Genomic DNA, 18,347 nt, shown 5'->3' on the forward strand with positions numbered 1-18,347 from the left:
TTGTGTGTGTTGTAGGTTTGGATGACAGCTTGCAGCAGTACGTTAGCAACTTTGAGCGGGAGAAGATCAGTGGCGAGCAGCTGCTGAAGATCACACATCAGGACCTGGAAGAGCTCGGCGTTGCCAGGATTGGCCACCAGGAGCTGGTGCTGGAGGCTGTCGACCTGCTATGCGCTCTGGTCAGTAGATCTGTTTCTGGTTGAATCTATGTGAGGATTTTATAGGCTGTACCTCAGGAAGGCTCTGTTGGTCCCTGACCCTCCCCCCTCGCTCTCATTCACTAAAAACTCAACTGGTAGTTTCTGGTCTGGCAGCTAAAGGAACTAGCGATGCAGAAGAGCTCATCGTTTCCCACACATCTCAGCAGGGTGTGGACGCATCGCGACACATGAAGCAGCCTGAGGACACTGGAGAAGAGCAGGTCACAGGTGTCACAGCTGTGTGGCAGTTTGTAGATGTGGGAGATAACAGAAGCTGATCCTAATGGGCAACATGTAGCTAGCAGTGGCAGTTAGATGTGTTTGACAGATAAAATAAGAAGCTCCTCCTCCTTTCTCGCTATATGTGCACCAAATACATATGTACTTAAGCTGTTTGTTCATCAGTCTCAAAGGAAATGAAAAGTTGGTTTCGTGCTTACTCCTGCAATCATCTTCACTCCTAATTCCATGCTGAATCTCTCCCGGTTCAGTATCAAAATCCCATGTTTGGCTCCTCTTGCTCACTTTGAGTCACGCTGATCTGCTGTCCATCACCACAGATCCCAGAACAGCTTCCAGCTAAAATGTGTCTGCCTGAGACCTGCAGGCGAGTAAAGAGTGATGAAACCTTCCGCGCTCCAGCTGAAAGAGAAACAGGTTCTCCAGCAGATGGGATCGATTTGGAGTTTTATCACTTCCTGTGCCATAAAAGTCCAAGCTTGTGGTCCCCGCGTTTTGATCAGTGTCAGCATTTCTGTGCGCTCTTAAAACACTTTACATTAATCATTTGTGGCATGGTTATTTTTGCTCAAAGCTATTTAAATGTTAAATCTTCTACTGCATGAGGCGGAATGGAAAATTGTGGGTAGAATAGATTTGGAGCTACTTTTACTTTTTTTTTTTTTTTTTCTTAGCGCACAAAAGCCACATTTGAGTTCTCGTGCATTCTTAATAAAGCAAGTGTACGTGCGCTTAGCTTGGATCTTATTATCGTTCCTTAGCTTCTTTGCATTGGAATAGAGTCACATGAACTGAGCTATTAATATACACAATCTACAGGAAGGACGCTGAAGTATCTAATCTCATGTCCTACCTGTCTATTTATCAGTTTAATTGTGAGTGATATGCAAAATATGTTAATCTCTTCCCTTTGACACAGTTTTTGACAGTTTTTCCATCAATGCACGATAAGCTCCTGCCTCCTATCAGTGCTCTACCTGTAGTCACCGCACTGAACAGATGGAAGCATTCAGCACGTATTCATTGGGGGTTTTTTTATTGGATTTATTTATCATAAAATTTGCACCATGTGTTGCACTATCCCAGTAACCAGGCCCAGATTTGGATTCATCCCTGGAATCTTTTGCATTGACAAAGTGGAATCTCAAGTGCTTTTGCTCTAAGATTTACGGTAAAACATGCTGCCAGTTTGTGCTTTGGTAGTTGGTGCACTGTCCTTAACCTTTCACCCCTGATTGAAGCCTTGAAGTATAATGTTTTTTGTCCGTTTGGGGTTTCCCTATTAAGAAGCGGGCCTCAACCTTCCACTGGGCTCATGGGAGGAAGTGAGGCCCCCGATTCAATTAGCTTTTACTCAAGGTCACTGCTACTCACAGGAACGCAGCCCAGCAGCACCCGAAACCCCCACACACTCTCACACTTTCTCCCCTTTTTTTTTTTTTTTTTTAAATTTACTGGGAGGTCAGACACTTCCTGTTGACGTAGAGGCCCTTTGCTGCAAGGCTTTGCTCTCGCTTTTTAAATGTTTATGCATGTGTGCACATCTTTGTCTCGTTAATAGTTACAAACTTAAATCATGATGAAAGATGAGCTAACATACAGCGCTGCAAACCTTTAGGAAGCATTCGTACTCGTCCTCCATCCGTGCAAAGGAGATCAAGACCAAACTGCTGTCTAGAGACAAAGAAAGAACACATCAATTCATTTTACTGGTCTTCTCACGAGCCTTGATGCTTTCTGCAGAGTCGGTGCTGAAAGTCAACACTTCTATCATCACATAAGCATTAGCTGCAGCCATTGAACACGGCTTCATCATGGGCCTGCTGCAAATGTTTGTACTATTGCTTAAAGATATGTCCTTTATAGTCAAGTCTGAGGGGAGGAAGCACCGTGTTGTGATAACCGTTCTTGATTTCTCCTGAGGAGCCTAAAGTCAGCGAATAACGTCTTCAAAGAGCCCCAGAAAGGCCTTACTTCAAAAATAAAATCTGCCATCTTGGTTTTTGTTTAGCTTGGTGTGGTGAAAAAGGACACTGCAAGAATGTAAATTTGACTTGAAATGTTGTGAGGATGAAAAATGGGTTGAGTGAAAATGCAGATTTTGCTCAGACGTGGTTTTTAGCTCAGCGGACATCTGTGGGCCAGTCAGAGCCGCTGCGACGGTGTGATTAGCCTGCTAATGAAAAAGCCACGCTGCCTTGGTGCTAAAGTTACACCGAATGAGAATAAAACCACCAAGTGACTTTTCTCTCTTTTTTCACATATTCCTTGATCATGTTTGCATTTCCTTAATGGTGTTTCAACAAACCATTTCATGCCAAGTGTGGCGTGAATAATGCTTCCTTCAGCTACTGTTTGACTAGTCTGATTATTCCAGTGTGTCCCCGGAGACTAAAACTGGTCAAATATATGTTTTTGAGCCCATGTTGGCGAGGGGCGGTGGAATAAAAGGAGACGCTAACCACTTGCAGATCTCGTTTGTTGGTTGCCAAACACGTGCCGTGTTACTCCTTGCAAAGCATATTTAGCTCCTGGCATGTCACTCAGAGTGCAGCGTTTGCTGGCAGCGATGCAACATCCTGTAAGCTGATATTTACCAGGACAAGAGCCAGGCTGCCCTTCCACTGCGTACATATGGAAAAAACACATTATTCCAATTTCTCAGCTGCAAGAATGCAAAAGTTTAAACACTGCCGACTCTGATAAAAGGTGAATTCTGTTGCTGCCCAGGTTTCCTGCAGCAGCTCACTTCACAGCTGGTTTATAGTGTACTCCCTGATCTTTGAGACCGGCATACATTCCTCTTCTAAATAAGAGGAATGTATGCAGGAAACAGCTTAGACTTAGGAATGAAAACTTCACACCGCTTGATAAGAATCAGGTGATGGCACAAGTACTCACACCCCAGAACAAATCTAGAGCTGGGTGGGAGTGATGTCTTGTTCACGATGTTCACAGACAAGTGCACTCAAAGCATATCTGTCAAATCAATGATTACAGCCTTTCAGTGGACGGGACACAACTTGTTTTGACAGGGTGGGACCATAAGCCTCGCAGGTAGACTATGTAGAAGGATTGATGATGAGTGTGCTCTTAAACCGTTCTGTTATGTTTAATTTGCTGTTTCAGAACTACGGAGTGGAGTCAGATAACTTGAAGAATCTGGTAGTGAGGATGAGAGCTGCCACCAACAGTCTGCACATGGCCACGGCCGACCGCAGGAAAAGCCCCGCCTACGATGGAAGCGCCTCGCGAAAGCCACCTAACGATTTTCTTACCTCCGTGGTGGAGCTGATCGGTGCTGCAAAGAGCCTCCTGGCGTGGCTCGACAGGTAACACTTTGTCACGGCCTTAATGAGAGGCGGAAGTGTCACGTTCGATCACACTAGTTTGAAATAAAGATGCAATTTGATATTCAAAAAACGAGTCTGTTTATGATCAGACATAAGAGTTCGTTTTCAGCATTATAAAGACCTTTTGCATGTCAGCTTATCGTTATATCCAGCTGGCAGAGTGTCCTGTGCGCTCCTGTTGACCTGCTCCAAAACACATTACGCCATAAAAGCCGAGCATATTAAGCAGGTTGCCAGGATTAAGTGTTAGCTGGCTCAAATTAAGCTTCTCCTTTTTATGACAGGCTTGGCTAAAGTGGTGCATTGATGTCATTGTTTAAATGGTTGTTGTGATGCTGAAGTGCAAGCAGAGCCAAAGAAAATTTATGGTTCAGGTTTGTAGGTCATTAGGCTTCTCTGACTCTAATAATAATGTATTTGTACAGCACATTAGCTCAGCAAACAAGTCTTTGCACATTTGGTATTAGATCTGTTTCTGGTCAGACGGCAGTTTAATGATTTTGCATCAAGTTTCTTGTTTATTAACAATAAAATATATAGAGACGTATTTCTGGCACACAAATAAAGTAATCCTTATTTTTTTGTGCTACTGGCCAGTAAGTGCTATTTGTTTCAAGATTTGTAATATAGTCAGACATATTCCAAGGACTACAAACTGGTTTTTGAAGCACATGTTTCAGATAGAGTGAGGTGAGAAAAAGACAGAAAAGTATAAGCTGGCACCAGAATGGTTGCATACTTGAGAAACGAGTAACAAGCCTGTCGGTGGCCAAACACAGCAATCTGAGCGAGTACAATAAACTTGAGCTCATCTCTGCAGTCCATCGCTTGTTTCCAATGTTCTCTCTTTCCTCCTTTGTCTGCTCGCAGGACGCCTCTTACAGGGATCAGTGACTTCACAGCCACCAAGAACAAGATCATTCAGCTGTGCCTGGAGCTCACCACCACAGTTCAGCAGGTCTGCATGCTAGTTAGTTCAGCAGAAACACACACACACAATAGCTTTTTTCCACTGAGCACATACCAGCTCAGGGGCACAGATGTGTAGGAGAAGAGTGTTATGGGAAATGTGGTCTGGCAGCCATGACATGAGCCTGAAGCCAGCAGTCTGAGCACATTATTGCAAATGCTGCTGTTTTTCTTGGGATCTTTTCCTCCACGTGCTGGCTAATGAGGAGACCCCCTCGGTGTGGGGACGTTTAATGGTAAACGTTGCTTTTGTGCTTCCAGTTTCATAAAACCCACTAGCGCTCTTTTAGAGGTGGCTGCCAACATTCCCCGGGCTGCTGTACTCCTTCGGGCCATGTGGTTCCTGTTTTTGCTTCTCCGAGATGCTCACAGTGGGAAACCAAACCGTCTGGAAGCATTTCCTGTGTGTAGGTTTAGTGGAAGGATTGAGGAGGTGGTCCTTCAGACTGCTGGAAAGATGGCTAACAGATAGCGCAGAGCACCGGCAACCACCCTTTTATATTTCTGCAGAGGGTTGCTCTTGAATTGCATCAGTATAGTTATTCCTGCTTCTGCCAGTTTCATGAAACCAGTAGTGGTTGCTCATGCATATGGGGAAGACTTTTTTTGACTGGGTTTTCTTTCCTATCAATTCATCCGCTTGTCTTTTATCCCTCAAGGGTTATCCCGATAAGAAACTCATTTTACGCTGCCAGCGAAAGTGGCTCCTGAGAGTGCAGGTGTCATTTTTTTCAGAGGGTTATTGCATCAAAATAAATTCCTTTCCCAGAGTGCCTATTTCCTCGCCAGAGTCTGGGATTTCAGCGCCTCTGGTGATTTACTGTGGGTGTATCGGTCATGGTCATCCAGGAGGAGTGGGGGTATCCATTTCTCACACTGCCATGTGAAGTGGAGAGGTTATGGTGGAGAATAAACTTCTGATAGGTGCTGAAAGGTTCTTGCAAGGCTTGAGAGATTAGCTTCCTCTCGCAGCTGGAGAGACATGCCGTTCGACTTGCTAGTTTTAAGCCAGCTCGCAGCAGCTGATGAGGATGGGCGATTTCCAACTAATCCCATGATCGAGTTTATAAAAAAGCACACAGGCTCAGAGAAATCCTCGTTTCATTTCCGATTTGTCTGAATCGTTTGGATTCCTTGTTTCTTTAGAGCAAGTGGGCTAGCATGGAAAGCACTGGTTAATAAAATGAGTTGCACAGGAGTCTGCCACGGTGATTAGTTTTATGATGGGGGAGGACGGCGTGAGGTTTGCCCAGAAATCGGGGCTTTTGAGATCGCACTTTATGTGTTCTGCCTGAATGAAGCCTGTGTTTGCACACACAATGGGACAAGGCCATAAAACACTGGATGCATCGTCCTTCTTGGCTAACCCGTCAGCGTGGAGGTCACTCTCTGTCAAAGTATGCATTTTTCATCAATCCCGAGTGTCTTTAGTTTACGCTTCCCGCTGGATGACGAAGGAAGTTCAACTCTCTGCAAACGATAAAGTCCATCGTTGTCATCACGTGAGAAGCCCAGGTGTGACATGCTGCAGTCCGTGGCCTTGGTTTCCTGCAGGTGTGAAGTCAGTCCAGGCTCGGCACCGTGCCAGCGCTCCACTCTCAGCCATGCACCTCACTGCCCGACCATGCAAATCTTCTCTGGTGGCTGATCAAAGGCCCAGAGAGCTGCACTCAGAGAGTCATCTGATCCACACTGGTTGTGAGATCAAGTCCATAATGTCAGGGATCAGTACACCCAGGAAATTGTCCTCAGCCGCAGTGCTTTCTTTCTCATCTCGCCCTCGTCTATTGTGACTACTTTGGTCCTGACAAAGATGTGGGATTACTTTGGAAGCACAAACAGTTCTCAGAAATGAGAAATAAAGCCAGGAGTCTAAGTCTATGATATCGTTTTCTCATGATCTGATACTATGGAGAAGTTCTGTAAATGTTAAAGCTTGATGGGAGTCGTGCCAGCTGATAATGACATGCTGTTTTGTTTCACGACCTCTAAACGTTGAAATATGTATTTTTAGTTCATCCTTCTTGGCTCAGTTAAGAGAGCAGCGATCCAAACATGTCTGTAAAAGAAATATGCAGCTGTTTGTTTATGGAAGAGCAGCTAAATTCTTGCTGAAACCGCCATATATTCCTGGCTGGAATTAGATTGTTTGGAAACATGATTTTTTTGGGGACCAATATATGTCACAGGAAATGTATTATAATTGCATTTATTCCTACCTCGTGTTTATACTGTTTTTTCATTTTCCTCCCCAAAGTAAGGGAAACATGGCAGCCGCATGTATGAACCTTCACCGAATGAGTTTCATCCTTCAAACAGACGGTAAAACGCAGATCGAAGGGAATATTTAGGGAGCACTGCATGCATTCTGCTTTGATGCGAAGCCATCGCTCACGGCCACAGACGGTCGCGCAAATCTCGTTAGTGCAAACAAGCCAACGGTTTTGAAAACAAACGCCCCGCTTTATCCCAGTGGAATGTGCAAGCTATGGAAATATGGAAAAACATGGCTGACCCCCCTATTTGCTGTCTGTACAATGCATTTACAAAGAGCAACAGAGCTGGCTTTGTGCACATCACAACAGTTTTCCTTTATTTTCCATCCACAGGTTTGTAGCTTGTGAGCGTTCTGGGGGAACGAGCCTCACACTGATACCTTTGTGCTCTGTGGTTTTGACAGAAGCATGTCACCTGTGATTTGTTGGATGCTATCCCTCGGGGGGTTACTCTAGACTGACCCCCCCCCCCCTTCTTTCCCCGCCAGCGACACAGTTGTCAGTGGGGCTGTTGCCACAGCTGTGTCCTGTCTAGCTGACACTTGGAGAGGGCCAGTGGACAGTTTCCCAGCTGACTGGGCTGACTGGGTGAAGGAGCTGCTGATAAAATCTGCAAAGATCACAGCTTTGTCTTCAGAGGACCTCCCCTCCTCCACTAGCCCACCCAGTCGCAACGAAGAAAGCGGCCGTGCGTCCAAATATTTGCTCTCTGCCAGCAGACTATTTGGAAGAGGGTTTTCTGAGCACGATGACATGTTTTCCCGACTGTTTCTCACCATGTCATCTGCGCATAGTTACTGTATGACTGTTCTTATGGTATTTACATTCCAGTATAAGTAAACTGAACCACAAAGGGTGTTATGTAATTAAAGCATCCACATAATTTAAGCAAAGCGGTCATTTAAAGCTAAAAGCTGTTTATTTGTGGCTTTTTTCATTTTTCTCAGTTCTATATGTAGGATTCTGATTATATCCCATTTACCCAAACCCTGCTTCATGCTTTTGCTTTTTCGCTCTCGAGCCATCGACTAACTTCTTCCTCTTCCCTGTTTCTATTCTCTGCAACAGGACTGCAGTGTTTATGAGATGGAAGAAAGGATCCTGGAAGTTGTGAGTACTCTGCATCTCTTTGCAAACAAAGAACTGACCTGGAAGTTCCAGTATTGTGGGGAATGGGCCTTTAAGTCTTTTTAATTGGGCATTGTGTCAGACTTGCTTTCAGCAGCAAGGTCAGATTTTTGAGTGAATAGAGCAGGCGGGTGTACAAGAAGACCAGAGGAGGAGGTGGGTCTATTATGGCCCTGCCATCAATCAGTGTTTCCTGTTGTTGACACTCTCCAGACTCTGTGGGCTAACACTGGGCTTCCTCTACCATTTTCTATCTTTCTTTGAAATTCATATTACAGACGTCTTTGTTTAAAAGCTTTTTTCTTCACTTTTCTTTCATTGCTCCTCTTTGTCACCAGCTTTTTTTTCTATTCTTTATTTGGCACGAGTCCGATTTATTTTTATTTCTTGCCTTTATACTCCTCAAGATCAACTCTACATAAAGTATATACGATAAAACCCTCTAATGATGAGAAATTATAGTATTTGCCATTAACCAAGAAAGGAACATAGAAGAGGTGTGTTTAAAGGACTGATTTCAGTCCTATGCGTTGAGGTCGCTCCACTTAAAAGCACACTAATGACCCCTCGCAGAGCATTAAACCTCACAGTAGTGAGGTTAATGTCAGGCACACAGGTCTTTGCATATAGTATGAATAGGAGGAATGTAACCTAACTGCCAGTTCTAACCTGTAAAACACACAATAACTTGATCTTTGGATGATTAAGTGCAGCACTTGTGATCACAGCGAGAGGTTTATTAAAGTCTTGTGCTTATTATTTTGACCACTGAGGCATTTTGTTTGGCGTTCTCTTCTGCAGTCAAAGATTTTGAACACCATCTGTGATCAGACCGTGAGAACCACCTCTGACCCCCTGATGAGCCAGTCGGCTTGTTTGGAAGAAGTCCAGTTGACCAACATCAATCCAGGCGAGGGTCTGGTGAGGAATGATTCTTGAACATTTTTTTGTTTTCCTCTTTTTTTTGAACCTCGAACTTGTGGTCGGCTTCTTGGGTTGTCTGTCTGGGAATGTATTCGATGTGTGAACTGGTAATACGCTGTTATCCACCATTTTTCTTTTCTTTTTAAACCCAGGGAATGTACATCAAGTCTACTTATGATGGGTTGCATGTCATCACTGGAACCACAGAACATGTAAGTAGGACAGGAGCCAATTTTATCCAGTTTCAGTGCTGAAATTCATTCATTCGCTGCCAGTACTCTTAAACAAGCTTTTGTAAGTTTCATCCTCCTCCTCTTCATCCTCCTCTCTGAGGGCACCCTGAGTAACATCATGTGAGGGAGTTCAGAGCTGCTCATGTGCAAAGGGGATAGTTTCTTTCTGCACTCCACACAAACAAGTTTTACCTTTTCACCACACTTACACACTCAGTCAGTGACTAACACACGTGCATCACAGCCACCGTTGGATCCTCACGCCTCCAGTCCCCACTCCTGAATCACAACCTGAATCATCGTTTATAATGACCAGTTTATCTCGTTTGGCATCTTCGTGACATGAAAAACAATTCTGCTGATAGTCACACACACTGAGAGGCTTTTTCTCACGATTCTGATCTTTGAGTGTCCATCTGGTGCAGAAATCAGCCACGAGTGGTACCAGAGCGCCGCCCAGTTTCCACAGCATTTTGAGAATAGTTCAATAAAAGCGGTCTATCTGGTTTTGACCTTGGCTGTTTATGTATTATGTTTAGTCGCCCGCAGACCTGACGAGGAAGATCCACGCTGGGGACGAGGTGATCCAGGTCAACCATCAGACTGTGGTAAGAATCCCAGATTGTGTGGGAAGTTAAATACATACTGTAAATCTTTAATCAAAAGCATGAGCATCATGTGCGTTCGCTTCCTGTTAACCAGGTGGGCTGGCAGCTAAAAAACCTGGTTTTTAAACTGAGGGAGGACCCTAAAGGTGTGGTTCTACTCCTGAAGAAGAGGCCCACGGGCACAACAGGTTTCACCCCTGCCCCACTGAAGAACATGCGCTGGAAGCCCCCAGTACCTCAGGTACATGCACACATGCATGCACGCTTCCTTTCATCATTGTCTCGTCTAATCATTGTCAAACAATTACCAGCTTTTTAGGGAGTTGGTTCCAAAGCAGCAAGTCCAGACAGGGCCACCCTGAAAGAGTGCTGCTGGCTCAAGTGAATATAGCATTCAGCTTTTCTTGCACAACAAAAGAGGCAAACAAAGTCCCAAGATGTTATTCAGTCTATGAGATAAAGCTTCCGAGCTTTAGTGTTTCAGAATGGTTAGTTTATTAGACGGCCCAACGTCATGGTTTAAAGCAAACAACAGACACACAATCATTTGTTTGTGTTAAAGAAAGCTTAAAGGGAAATGGGATAAATATCGAGCCTGTGAGGGAATGTGTGAGCTGATTCATAATCAAATGAACACATTACGCTAAATTAGGTGAGTCCCCACTGACAGAGGGGGAGGCTGCAAGCCTGTCATAAACGTAGATACCAAGACTGAAGCTCTGGCACCGCGTCATCGTGTGCGCAGCCTCTTTTATAGCCGGAGAAGACAGGATGAGATTATATCAGTTAGGAGTGGGTTCCTCAAATCAACGAAAGAGGCTCTGTGCACAAAGGTGACCAATGTCTACACATCCACCAGCATCTTCTTTTAACACGGAGCCAGGCCCATCGGAGCCAGGCCCATCAGAGCCAGGCCCATCAGAGCCAGGCGTCTCAGTTTATTTGCGATAGCAAGGCTCCGAAGAGGCAAACAGAGACAAATCATACGGTGTGACTCGAGAATGAATGACACTGGTTTTGTAATAGTATATAATTTGTACTATTTGAGCTATTTGGAGAAGCGCAGAGAGCAGTGTTTCACGAGATCCCCAGTCGGATGTTTAGTTTGCCATATATCACATTTACAATGCTGTATCAGCAGATGTGTAATTTTTCCCTGATGAGAATAGCAGAGTAACACTCAAGGACGATGTTGGGGAAACATAACTGTGGTAAGTGTCAGGCTATTTTGGACTACACTCAGAATCTTTCCATGCCTCAAACAAGAAGGCCCGACATACAGGAACTTAAATGTCTCACCACATCTGGGAAACTCCTCCCGTTAGCCAGCAAGTCAGATTAAGTCTTAATTTAAGGCTGAGGAAAAAAAACTATTAGCCGAAACAGTAATAAGCAGAAACACAAACTGATCTGTACATGCAGTCAGATAAGGTGGAATGAGAAGACTTTATTCTCCAGATTAGATCAGGCACTCACGCTTGTGTTGTATTCTTTCAGAATAATTCGTCCCTCGTTAGAACCCAGTCTCCTTCCAGTTCAGCTAATGGATCAACCAAAAAGGAGAAGCCGGCTATCCTGGACTTGTACATCCCGCCTCCTCCTCTAATGCCGTACACGCCGCGGTAAGCCATCCTGTTTCATGTGCACCGATTATTAATTTACTGGAAACTTCAGCTCTAAAAGTAGTAAAGTACTAAAACAAGAAGGCTGGAGGCCACCTGCTCCCCCCGCTGTGAGGGATTCAGACACCCCCAGTCAACCTTTGCTACAGCCTAACTCAGAGCTTTAAAGCTGATGAATAATGAGTGTGGTCCCGGCTCGTGATCACTTTACCTCGCACCCCCTCCTGCTGCACTTTCTCTTCTGCTGGTCTTCAGCCCACTCAGCTCCCACCCGTCCGTACACTACGACTGTTTTATCCTCCACCTCCTCATGCTGTGGAGATAAGTTAATGAACATTTGTTCCTCCGTCCAGAGAGGCGAGAACAGACGCCTTCTCCAGCATCAGTAAAAGACCAAAGGGCTCTGAGTCACCTAACTCCTTCCTGGACAAGGAGAGCAGAGGACACTGCACCGATTTTGACAAGCAAAGCGCCGGCTGTCCCATCGAAGCAAAGGTGGTCCAGCCCAGAATGAGGGAGCATAAACCCTCGCGTGGTCAGTACTTTCTCATCGCAGTGGTTTAGAAATATTCCTCTGACAGAAACTCAGAAAATGTGTTTTCAGAACAATTAACAAGCCTGAAACTTTTGTCTACAGGTAAGCCCCGGCCGCTGTCCATGCCTGCAGACACCTGTCTGTCAGTGGTTGATCCTTACGCAAAGCCCTGGGCGCAGGGAAGGAAAGGTGTGTGCAACTTATCATTTAAATTTATTGACTCACAATTGGATGCAGCCTCAAGTGGCCACTAGTGGAACTACACTTTATCGCACATCATTATTTTTTCAGCCCATTAAGTTGCTGCTTAGTTAATTTCAATAAGAAAACAAGTTAAATATTTAAAAAAGATTTGCAAAGCATTTTTAGAGACTTTAGAATAACCTGTCATTGTGTCTTTGCTTTAGGTGAGGATCTCCTGTACAGATACCTGAGTAACGAGAGGATCCCCACCATTGCTGAGGAGGTCCCCTCGGTGTCTCCACCCTACAGGCCTGCAGGGGAACGGCATCTCATCCGAGTGGACCACATCCGGGGCAGCCGCTACTACTCCAACTCAGACCTCCACAACAGTGCAACCATCCCCTACCAGGAAGACACGAAAAAGGCTCCGGTAGCTCCCGTCTCCAAGCGCACGACGGCAGAGCGCTCACTACTGGTCAGTTGGATCACGCGGCTTAAGCTATTGACTCACTGATGATGCGCTTCCTGTCCGGGGCTTCCTGTTCCTGTCTTGTCTTCCTCAGTGCCTTTGACATTTAACGTCCTCGGGCTTTCTCACACTCCTCTCTCCCATACCTCCCTGGTGTTACTACTACTACCAACTACAACTGCTACTCCTCAACCAAACCTGCTTTTGTAGTACTCACTACATTAAGTCATCGCTCCTTTAACACAACCCTCATCTCTGACACAAGCCTCAGCATCAAGAGGACACAGTTGTGTTCAGATTTAGGCTTTTTTGGGCCTCGTTTGCTGTACATGGACATCTCTGTACATATCATGTAATGTTTCGGCTAAGATGTTCTTCACGTCGCTTATTTAATACACTGAAGCTCTCGACCAGTTCGGTTCTCTGTTTATTTGCTTTTCATTTGCATAAATAAGTTATTAAAAAAGAATAAGTTAGACAAGCAGCACATGTCTGTTAGCGAGGCTGTTTTTCTTGTCATGTTGCTTTTTTTCTTTTTTTAAACAAATTCATTTTTGTGATTGCTTACATTAACTTCTGCCAATGGTTGCCTCTTGTAAAGCTATGCATACGATTTTTACTGTCACTTTAGTGGAAAAATGCTGCATTGGTTGTTAAAGGTGTTTATCTTGTCACTAGCAAACATTTGTGCATGATTTAAGGCTATGCACTCAACTCAGTAAACCTTTATAACCTGTGTTTCAGCTCAAGCACCCATCTAAAGGGCCTCTATATACAGCTGGTTGACAGTAAACTGGTCTTTTATGCCAGTGTTTTTGAACAGTGGCAGAATGACGGCATTATTTAAGAAGCCACAGGGAATGAGTGTCTGTTGTTGCTTTATCTGCCTTTTGTAAGATTTGAATAGCGATTTATTAAAAACTGCAGTTTATTTCAGTCAATTTTTGTATTGTCTTTATTTTACTGGTGCGTGTGGAGTGGCTGCTAAACGTCTCACTGTAATATGCATCTTCTCCTGCAACCCTGCTGAGCTCCGTTCAGCCTCAGTTTATACACTTTAAATGGCATGTTTGGTTGTAAAAAAAAATATATATATATATATTAATTTCCACGCCAGGACCAAACTGTAGAGCCAGCTGTCTTTCTAACCTGCTTTGACCTTTGAGGTGAACCTGGCCTCAGTGCAACAGGATAGCTAACGTGAAGTTACCTTTTGTTGGTGTCAGATGGCGATGGTTATGTAACCACTTCCCTCTTTGAACTTTTGATTCCAGCTGGGGAGCCATATGGTCAAAGCAGGTTTTTCCACTGGGGCATCTCTTTTCTGGCACATATGTTGCCTTTTAAACATTAGAACGGCAGGTTAGGATTACCTTACTTGATGGCTTTTGCCACTTTCATTGATTTTAAAGCGTTTTCCTGGGACTGATCATCAGCTTTCGTCGTGAAGGTGAAGCTCTGACAGCCACGAAGAACTCCCGCCTCTCTGACCTCTCTCTTTGCCCATGTTTTCACCATGCATGCATTTACTGATTGAGAGGAGCCTGTCTTCTTATCTCTCTTTCACTTCTTCCTCCTAAAATCTTGCTCTGCCCAAGCTTGCTGAGCTGTAGTCGCCTGCGGTCCTCACTAATTTGCACTTTCTGAGACGCTGTGGTCTGCCTAAGTACTACCTGCGCTCTGTTTATCCCACTGCATACGTTTGCTAACCACTAACATTTTATGCCTACACATCACAAATGGTTACAAGGGAACGATGTGCTGAAGTATTTCTAGTTTGTGCATGTCACAAAACAAAAATAAAAATTCTGCCTTTGTTATATAATTGCATTCTTTTTATTAACTCTAAAATCACAATTACTTGTTTTTGTTCTCCGTTTGTTTTTCCTATTCTTGCCAGAATCATTTATTTTACTGCAAAGCTTACCAAGCAAATATTGTAGATTTCCTTAATCCATGCATAATTTAGTGCCCTGCAAGAACGCAGCACACAGATCTTCAGTCACTTTAAAGAAAATCATTAAAGGAATATTAATCAACATAGAGCGTCTCAACATTCAGACTGAGGCTTTGAGAACACATGCGTTAACTTAATCTTTATTTATCACAGGGATCCAGCTGGCACTCTAGCAGTGACTTCCTCAACCGGTGAGTTCCCTTCCCTCTTTCTCCTACACACACACACACACACACACACACACACACACACACACACACACACACACACACACACACACACACACAGAGTCTGCTGGTCAAAGGTCTGTGACATCTTAAATAAATTAGTTGCAAAGTGAGAGTAAAATACTTCCGTTTTAGTGGAAATGATCATTTTGTGTGGCTCCCTTGTGGTGGACATGTTGTCCTGTACGATGATGCAGTGTATGTGCTGCTACAGCTGTAATAGGACTGGCTTTGCATTTCATACACCATATGTCATTCACACATTATCACAGAAGTGCTTTTATCTTCACCTTTCACATTGATGATACATCTGAGAGCAACTTGGAGCTGCGTGACCTGCTGAGGATACTTTTTTACCAACCTTCTGATTAGTAGATGACCTGCTCCCCTGAGCCACCTAACAATCATGTAGCAGTCACACCTGTCCAGCGTGTCCCCTTCTCTCCCCCAGTGTCAGCCGTGGCAGGCTTCAGCTACTCTTCAGCTCTGAATTGAAAAAGCGATTTAGAAATAAACGTCTGCAGAGACTCTTCCAATCACAGCCATCACAGTTTTACAGACCTTACTTCTTACATTGTTACTGTCACTTTCTTAAAGCAGTCTTGGATAAATGTTAGCCCGTGCTTTATGAAGTGCAGCCCACAATGTGGAATGGTTTGATGGGCACTTCTTACGTCCAACATTTTTCCCACCACAACAGCAAGACTCAGATCCAGAGGCTGTGTTGTGTGCAGGCAGTATACCAGCTGACTGCTCTCTAAATATTTATAACATGTCGTAGGGCAGTGAACAAATTTCCTACATTGTCACTACTAAACTACTCTCCAAATACCCCCAAACCCTCACTTTTGGGGTCTTTTGCCCATCTTAATATTTTCCTTTTTTTGTCCGTCTCTGAAAATTCTTTTCTTTGCAAATCTTCCTGGAAGTTGTTTCTTCACTGTTGGCCTGTGAGCAGACAGTTTCCCAAATCTGAAACTTTGACACACTATTTCTGTCGCTCAGTTGTTCACTGGGCACTCTCACTTCTGTTTTGCGTGCACTTTTGTGTGTTGCACAAACTGTTGCACCCCATAGAATAGCCTTAGTTTCTCAAACCATGAATCATCTGGCTATTTTAAGACAAAAAGCAAGCACACAACAGCTAATGCTCCAGATTTTCAACTAGCCAAATGAATTATTTGGAGGAGAGATGGTTACTGAAAAAGGGACCTCTTCATACTATGTCTATATATGAATATACCCCAGAAATTATTGTCATTTACAAATAAAGGCCAAATTATTAGTCTTCCAATGAAATCTAAAGTTTTCGTCTAACAGAGTAAGGGGTTTTCAGCACAGCATTTCTACACATACTATTTGCAGGCGTGGTACATGGGATGCCATCAACCACTTCCTTTTAGACTATTTGTGTCTATATAGGTTTATATGTTGCAGACCAACTTCTGATTTCTACACATACTAGTTTACTTTAGAAAGCATAGGTAGCATCTTAGCATCCTGTAAAACTGACTTTTTTATTGAGCATCACAAACAAACCATCCACTGCTGAGCAATGATTATAATTATTTTCTAATTTACACACAGTATAAAAACTTCAGTAAGGATTTGATCTGTGTCATGAGAAAGCATCGTGGCAAAACCAGCGAAATCCGTTTAGTTTAGATGCTCACAAAGCAGGAGATGGATATACAAAGTTATCACAGATTTTGCAAGTGTGGACAACTGGAGTGTAAAGTATTATCAAGAGCCACAGAGTGCAGAACAAGCCTCACAGACTTAACCAAGTCGGGAACTGTAGTCACGAGAACCCTGCAGGGAGGGTGAGGTATCAGAGAAATGCCACTTCTGCACAGGAGGCAACGTAAAGCCAGACTGAAAGTGTCTAAGTACAACCTGGAGAACGATTATGCAAACTGGCTCCCCGGTAGAGAACTACCTCCAAAGTGAAGGTTACTGCTGTGGCTGATGGGTAGTTGGTAAAACAGAATGTTAATTACAGAGATTGATAAACGTCCTCTGCAGAGCATTAGTCATTTCTATCGATACAACGTGACTTTTTCCATTATTGAAGTTCCTTAATTAATTTAGAGCTTATAATGAAACTGAAAGAGTATTTGTGGCCTATTTTTTTTAACATAGTTCTGTCTCAGCACCTCAGCATCCAACATGTCCCACACAGCAATGTGTCCATCCACCCCCAAGATCCCCCAGAGATCTTTAGAAATGTCACTGTTATGACGAATGCTAAATCCGCTTCCAACTATAAATAACTCCATCCCACTACCAAATATGATGACATATGAGGACTGCTGTTCCCTCTCCTCATGCGTTGCCCATAGATCTCTTCTTGTCTTGGACGCAGGGCCTGGGGAAGTGTGACTCCCCACATTAACACCCCAATAGATGACTAAACGCCTTGCACCCCACCCCCAGCCCGGTGCTTCTATTCTAAGAGCCGCACACAAGCGCACTGCATCCGGTCTATTGCACGCTTGATCAAAAACATTACTCACAATTAGGATATATAGACAGATGCTATTGTAAATCTCATAGATACGTAGTTGACTCATCGCTGGTGGCGGTTATGAACATGTGCCACTGATGCAGGGAAAGGAATTTGATTGACAGCGGATTTAATCGTGTGTCATATTAATTTTAGGCTGGTCAATCTGTAAAAACAAGAGGGGGGGGGGGGTTTCTCACGGTGAGGCGAGGAATGTAACGGTGCATCAGATTTCTCTTTGTCATCTATTAAAACCATTTTTTCAAACAATCTTTATCATCATCTTTTTTAATAATCTGAGAGGGAGGAAAACAAAAATGCAATTAAAGGGGAAGGACAGCAAGCCTTAATCCATTTCACAGCCTACAAAACACACTGGCTTAGGCCCAGCAGAGGGCAATTCAGTATTGAGAACAGTCAGAACATTGGGAGCGACCTTCTTCTCCAGCATGCTCCTGTGACTGGTCTCCAAATGTATTATCAGAAGCACTCACAAATAAATCCCAACCCGTAAGTGTCTGCTTTTGCTTTGCCAAATCAGAGTCAGATTGGAACACAGATAAAGATAATGAGCAGTTAGCTGGGAAGCAATAAGTATGTGTTGGAAATGTTCAAAATACACTGCGGTAATGTGAGATGAATCTCTTTGGTGTATGATATAAGTCTGCTGGAAAGCACTGCTCGACATCAGTGCATGTGGTGTGTTTTCAGTTATTAATGTGTTGGCTTTCGTGTCTCTCGCTTGTTCTTACAGGTATAATCATCCACATTTACGATCGTGGTCCTTTTCTCAAGCAGTAAGTAAATAACAATCAGCTCCTCTCACTGAAAAAATGAAGTGCATGCACCTGAATGATGTGTGTTTGTGAGGAATGGCCTGGAGCTTCAATGATTGACCTGTTACACTGCACACAAAG

The 18,347-nt window shown here is 43.9% G+C and overlaps 1 protein-coding gene across 1 annotated transcript in view; it reads left to right on the plus strand.

Moving 5' to 3' along the window:
* LOC309694831 (connector enhancer of kinase suppressor of ras 3-like) overlaps nucleotides 1-18,347 on the plus strand; it is a 42,180-nt gene that overhangs the window by 14,315 nt on the left and 9,518 nt on the right. The window contains exons 2-15 of the mRNA XM_082515074.1: nucleotides 16-179; nucleotides 3,570-3,772; nucleotides 4,664-4,751; nucleotides 8,107-8,148; nucleotides 8,968-9,087; nucleotides 9,243-9,302; nucleotides 9,863-9,931; nucleotides 10,026-10,172; nucleotides 11,429-11,553; nucleotides 11,907-12,088; nucleotides 12,191-12,277; nucleotides 12,496-12,746; nucleotides 14,851-14,888; nucleotides 18,185-18,227. Of these exons, the coding sequence (XP_082371200.1) occupies nucleotides 16-179; nucleotides 3,570-3,772; nucleotides 4,664-4,751; nucleotides 8,107-8,148; nucleotides 8,968-9,087; nucleotides 9,243-9,302; nucleotides 9,863-9,931; nucleotides 10,026-10,172; nucleotides 11,429-11,553; nucleotides 11,907-12,088; nucleotides 12,191-12,277; nucleotides 12,496-12,746; nucleotides 14,851-14,888; nucleotides 18,185-18,227 (1,619 nt within the window). The remainder of the gene's footprint in view (nucleotides 1-15; nucleotides 180-3,569; nucleotides 3,773-4,663; nucleotides 4,752-8,106; nucleotides 8,149-8,967; nucleotides 9,088-9,242; nucleotides 9,303-9,862; nucleotides 9,932-10,025; nucleotides 10,173-11,428; nucleotides 11,554-11,906; nucleotides 12,089-12,190; nucleotides 12,278-12,495; nucleotides 12,747-14,850; nucleotides 14,889-18,184; nucleotides 18,228-18,347) is intronic.

The sequence above is a fragment of the Aulonocara stuartgranti genome (genome assembly GCF_965226115.1).
Source record: "Aulonocara stuartgranti genome assembly, chromosome: 19".
Classification (NCBI taxonomy): domain Eukaryota; kingdom Metazoa; phylum Chordata; class Actinopteri; order Cichliformes; family Cichlidae; genus Aulonocara; species Aulonocara stuartgranti.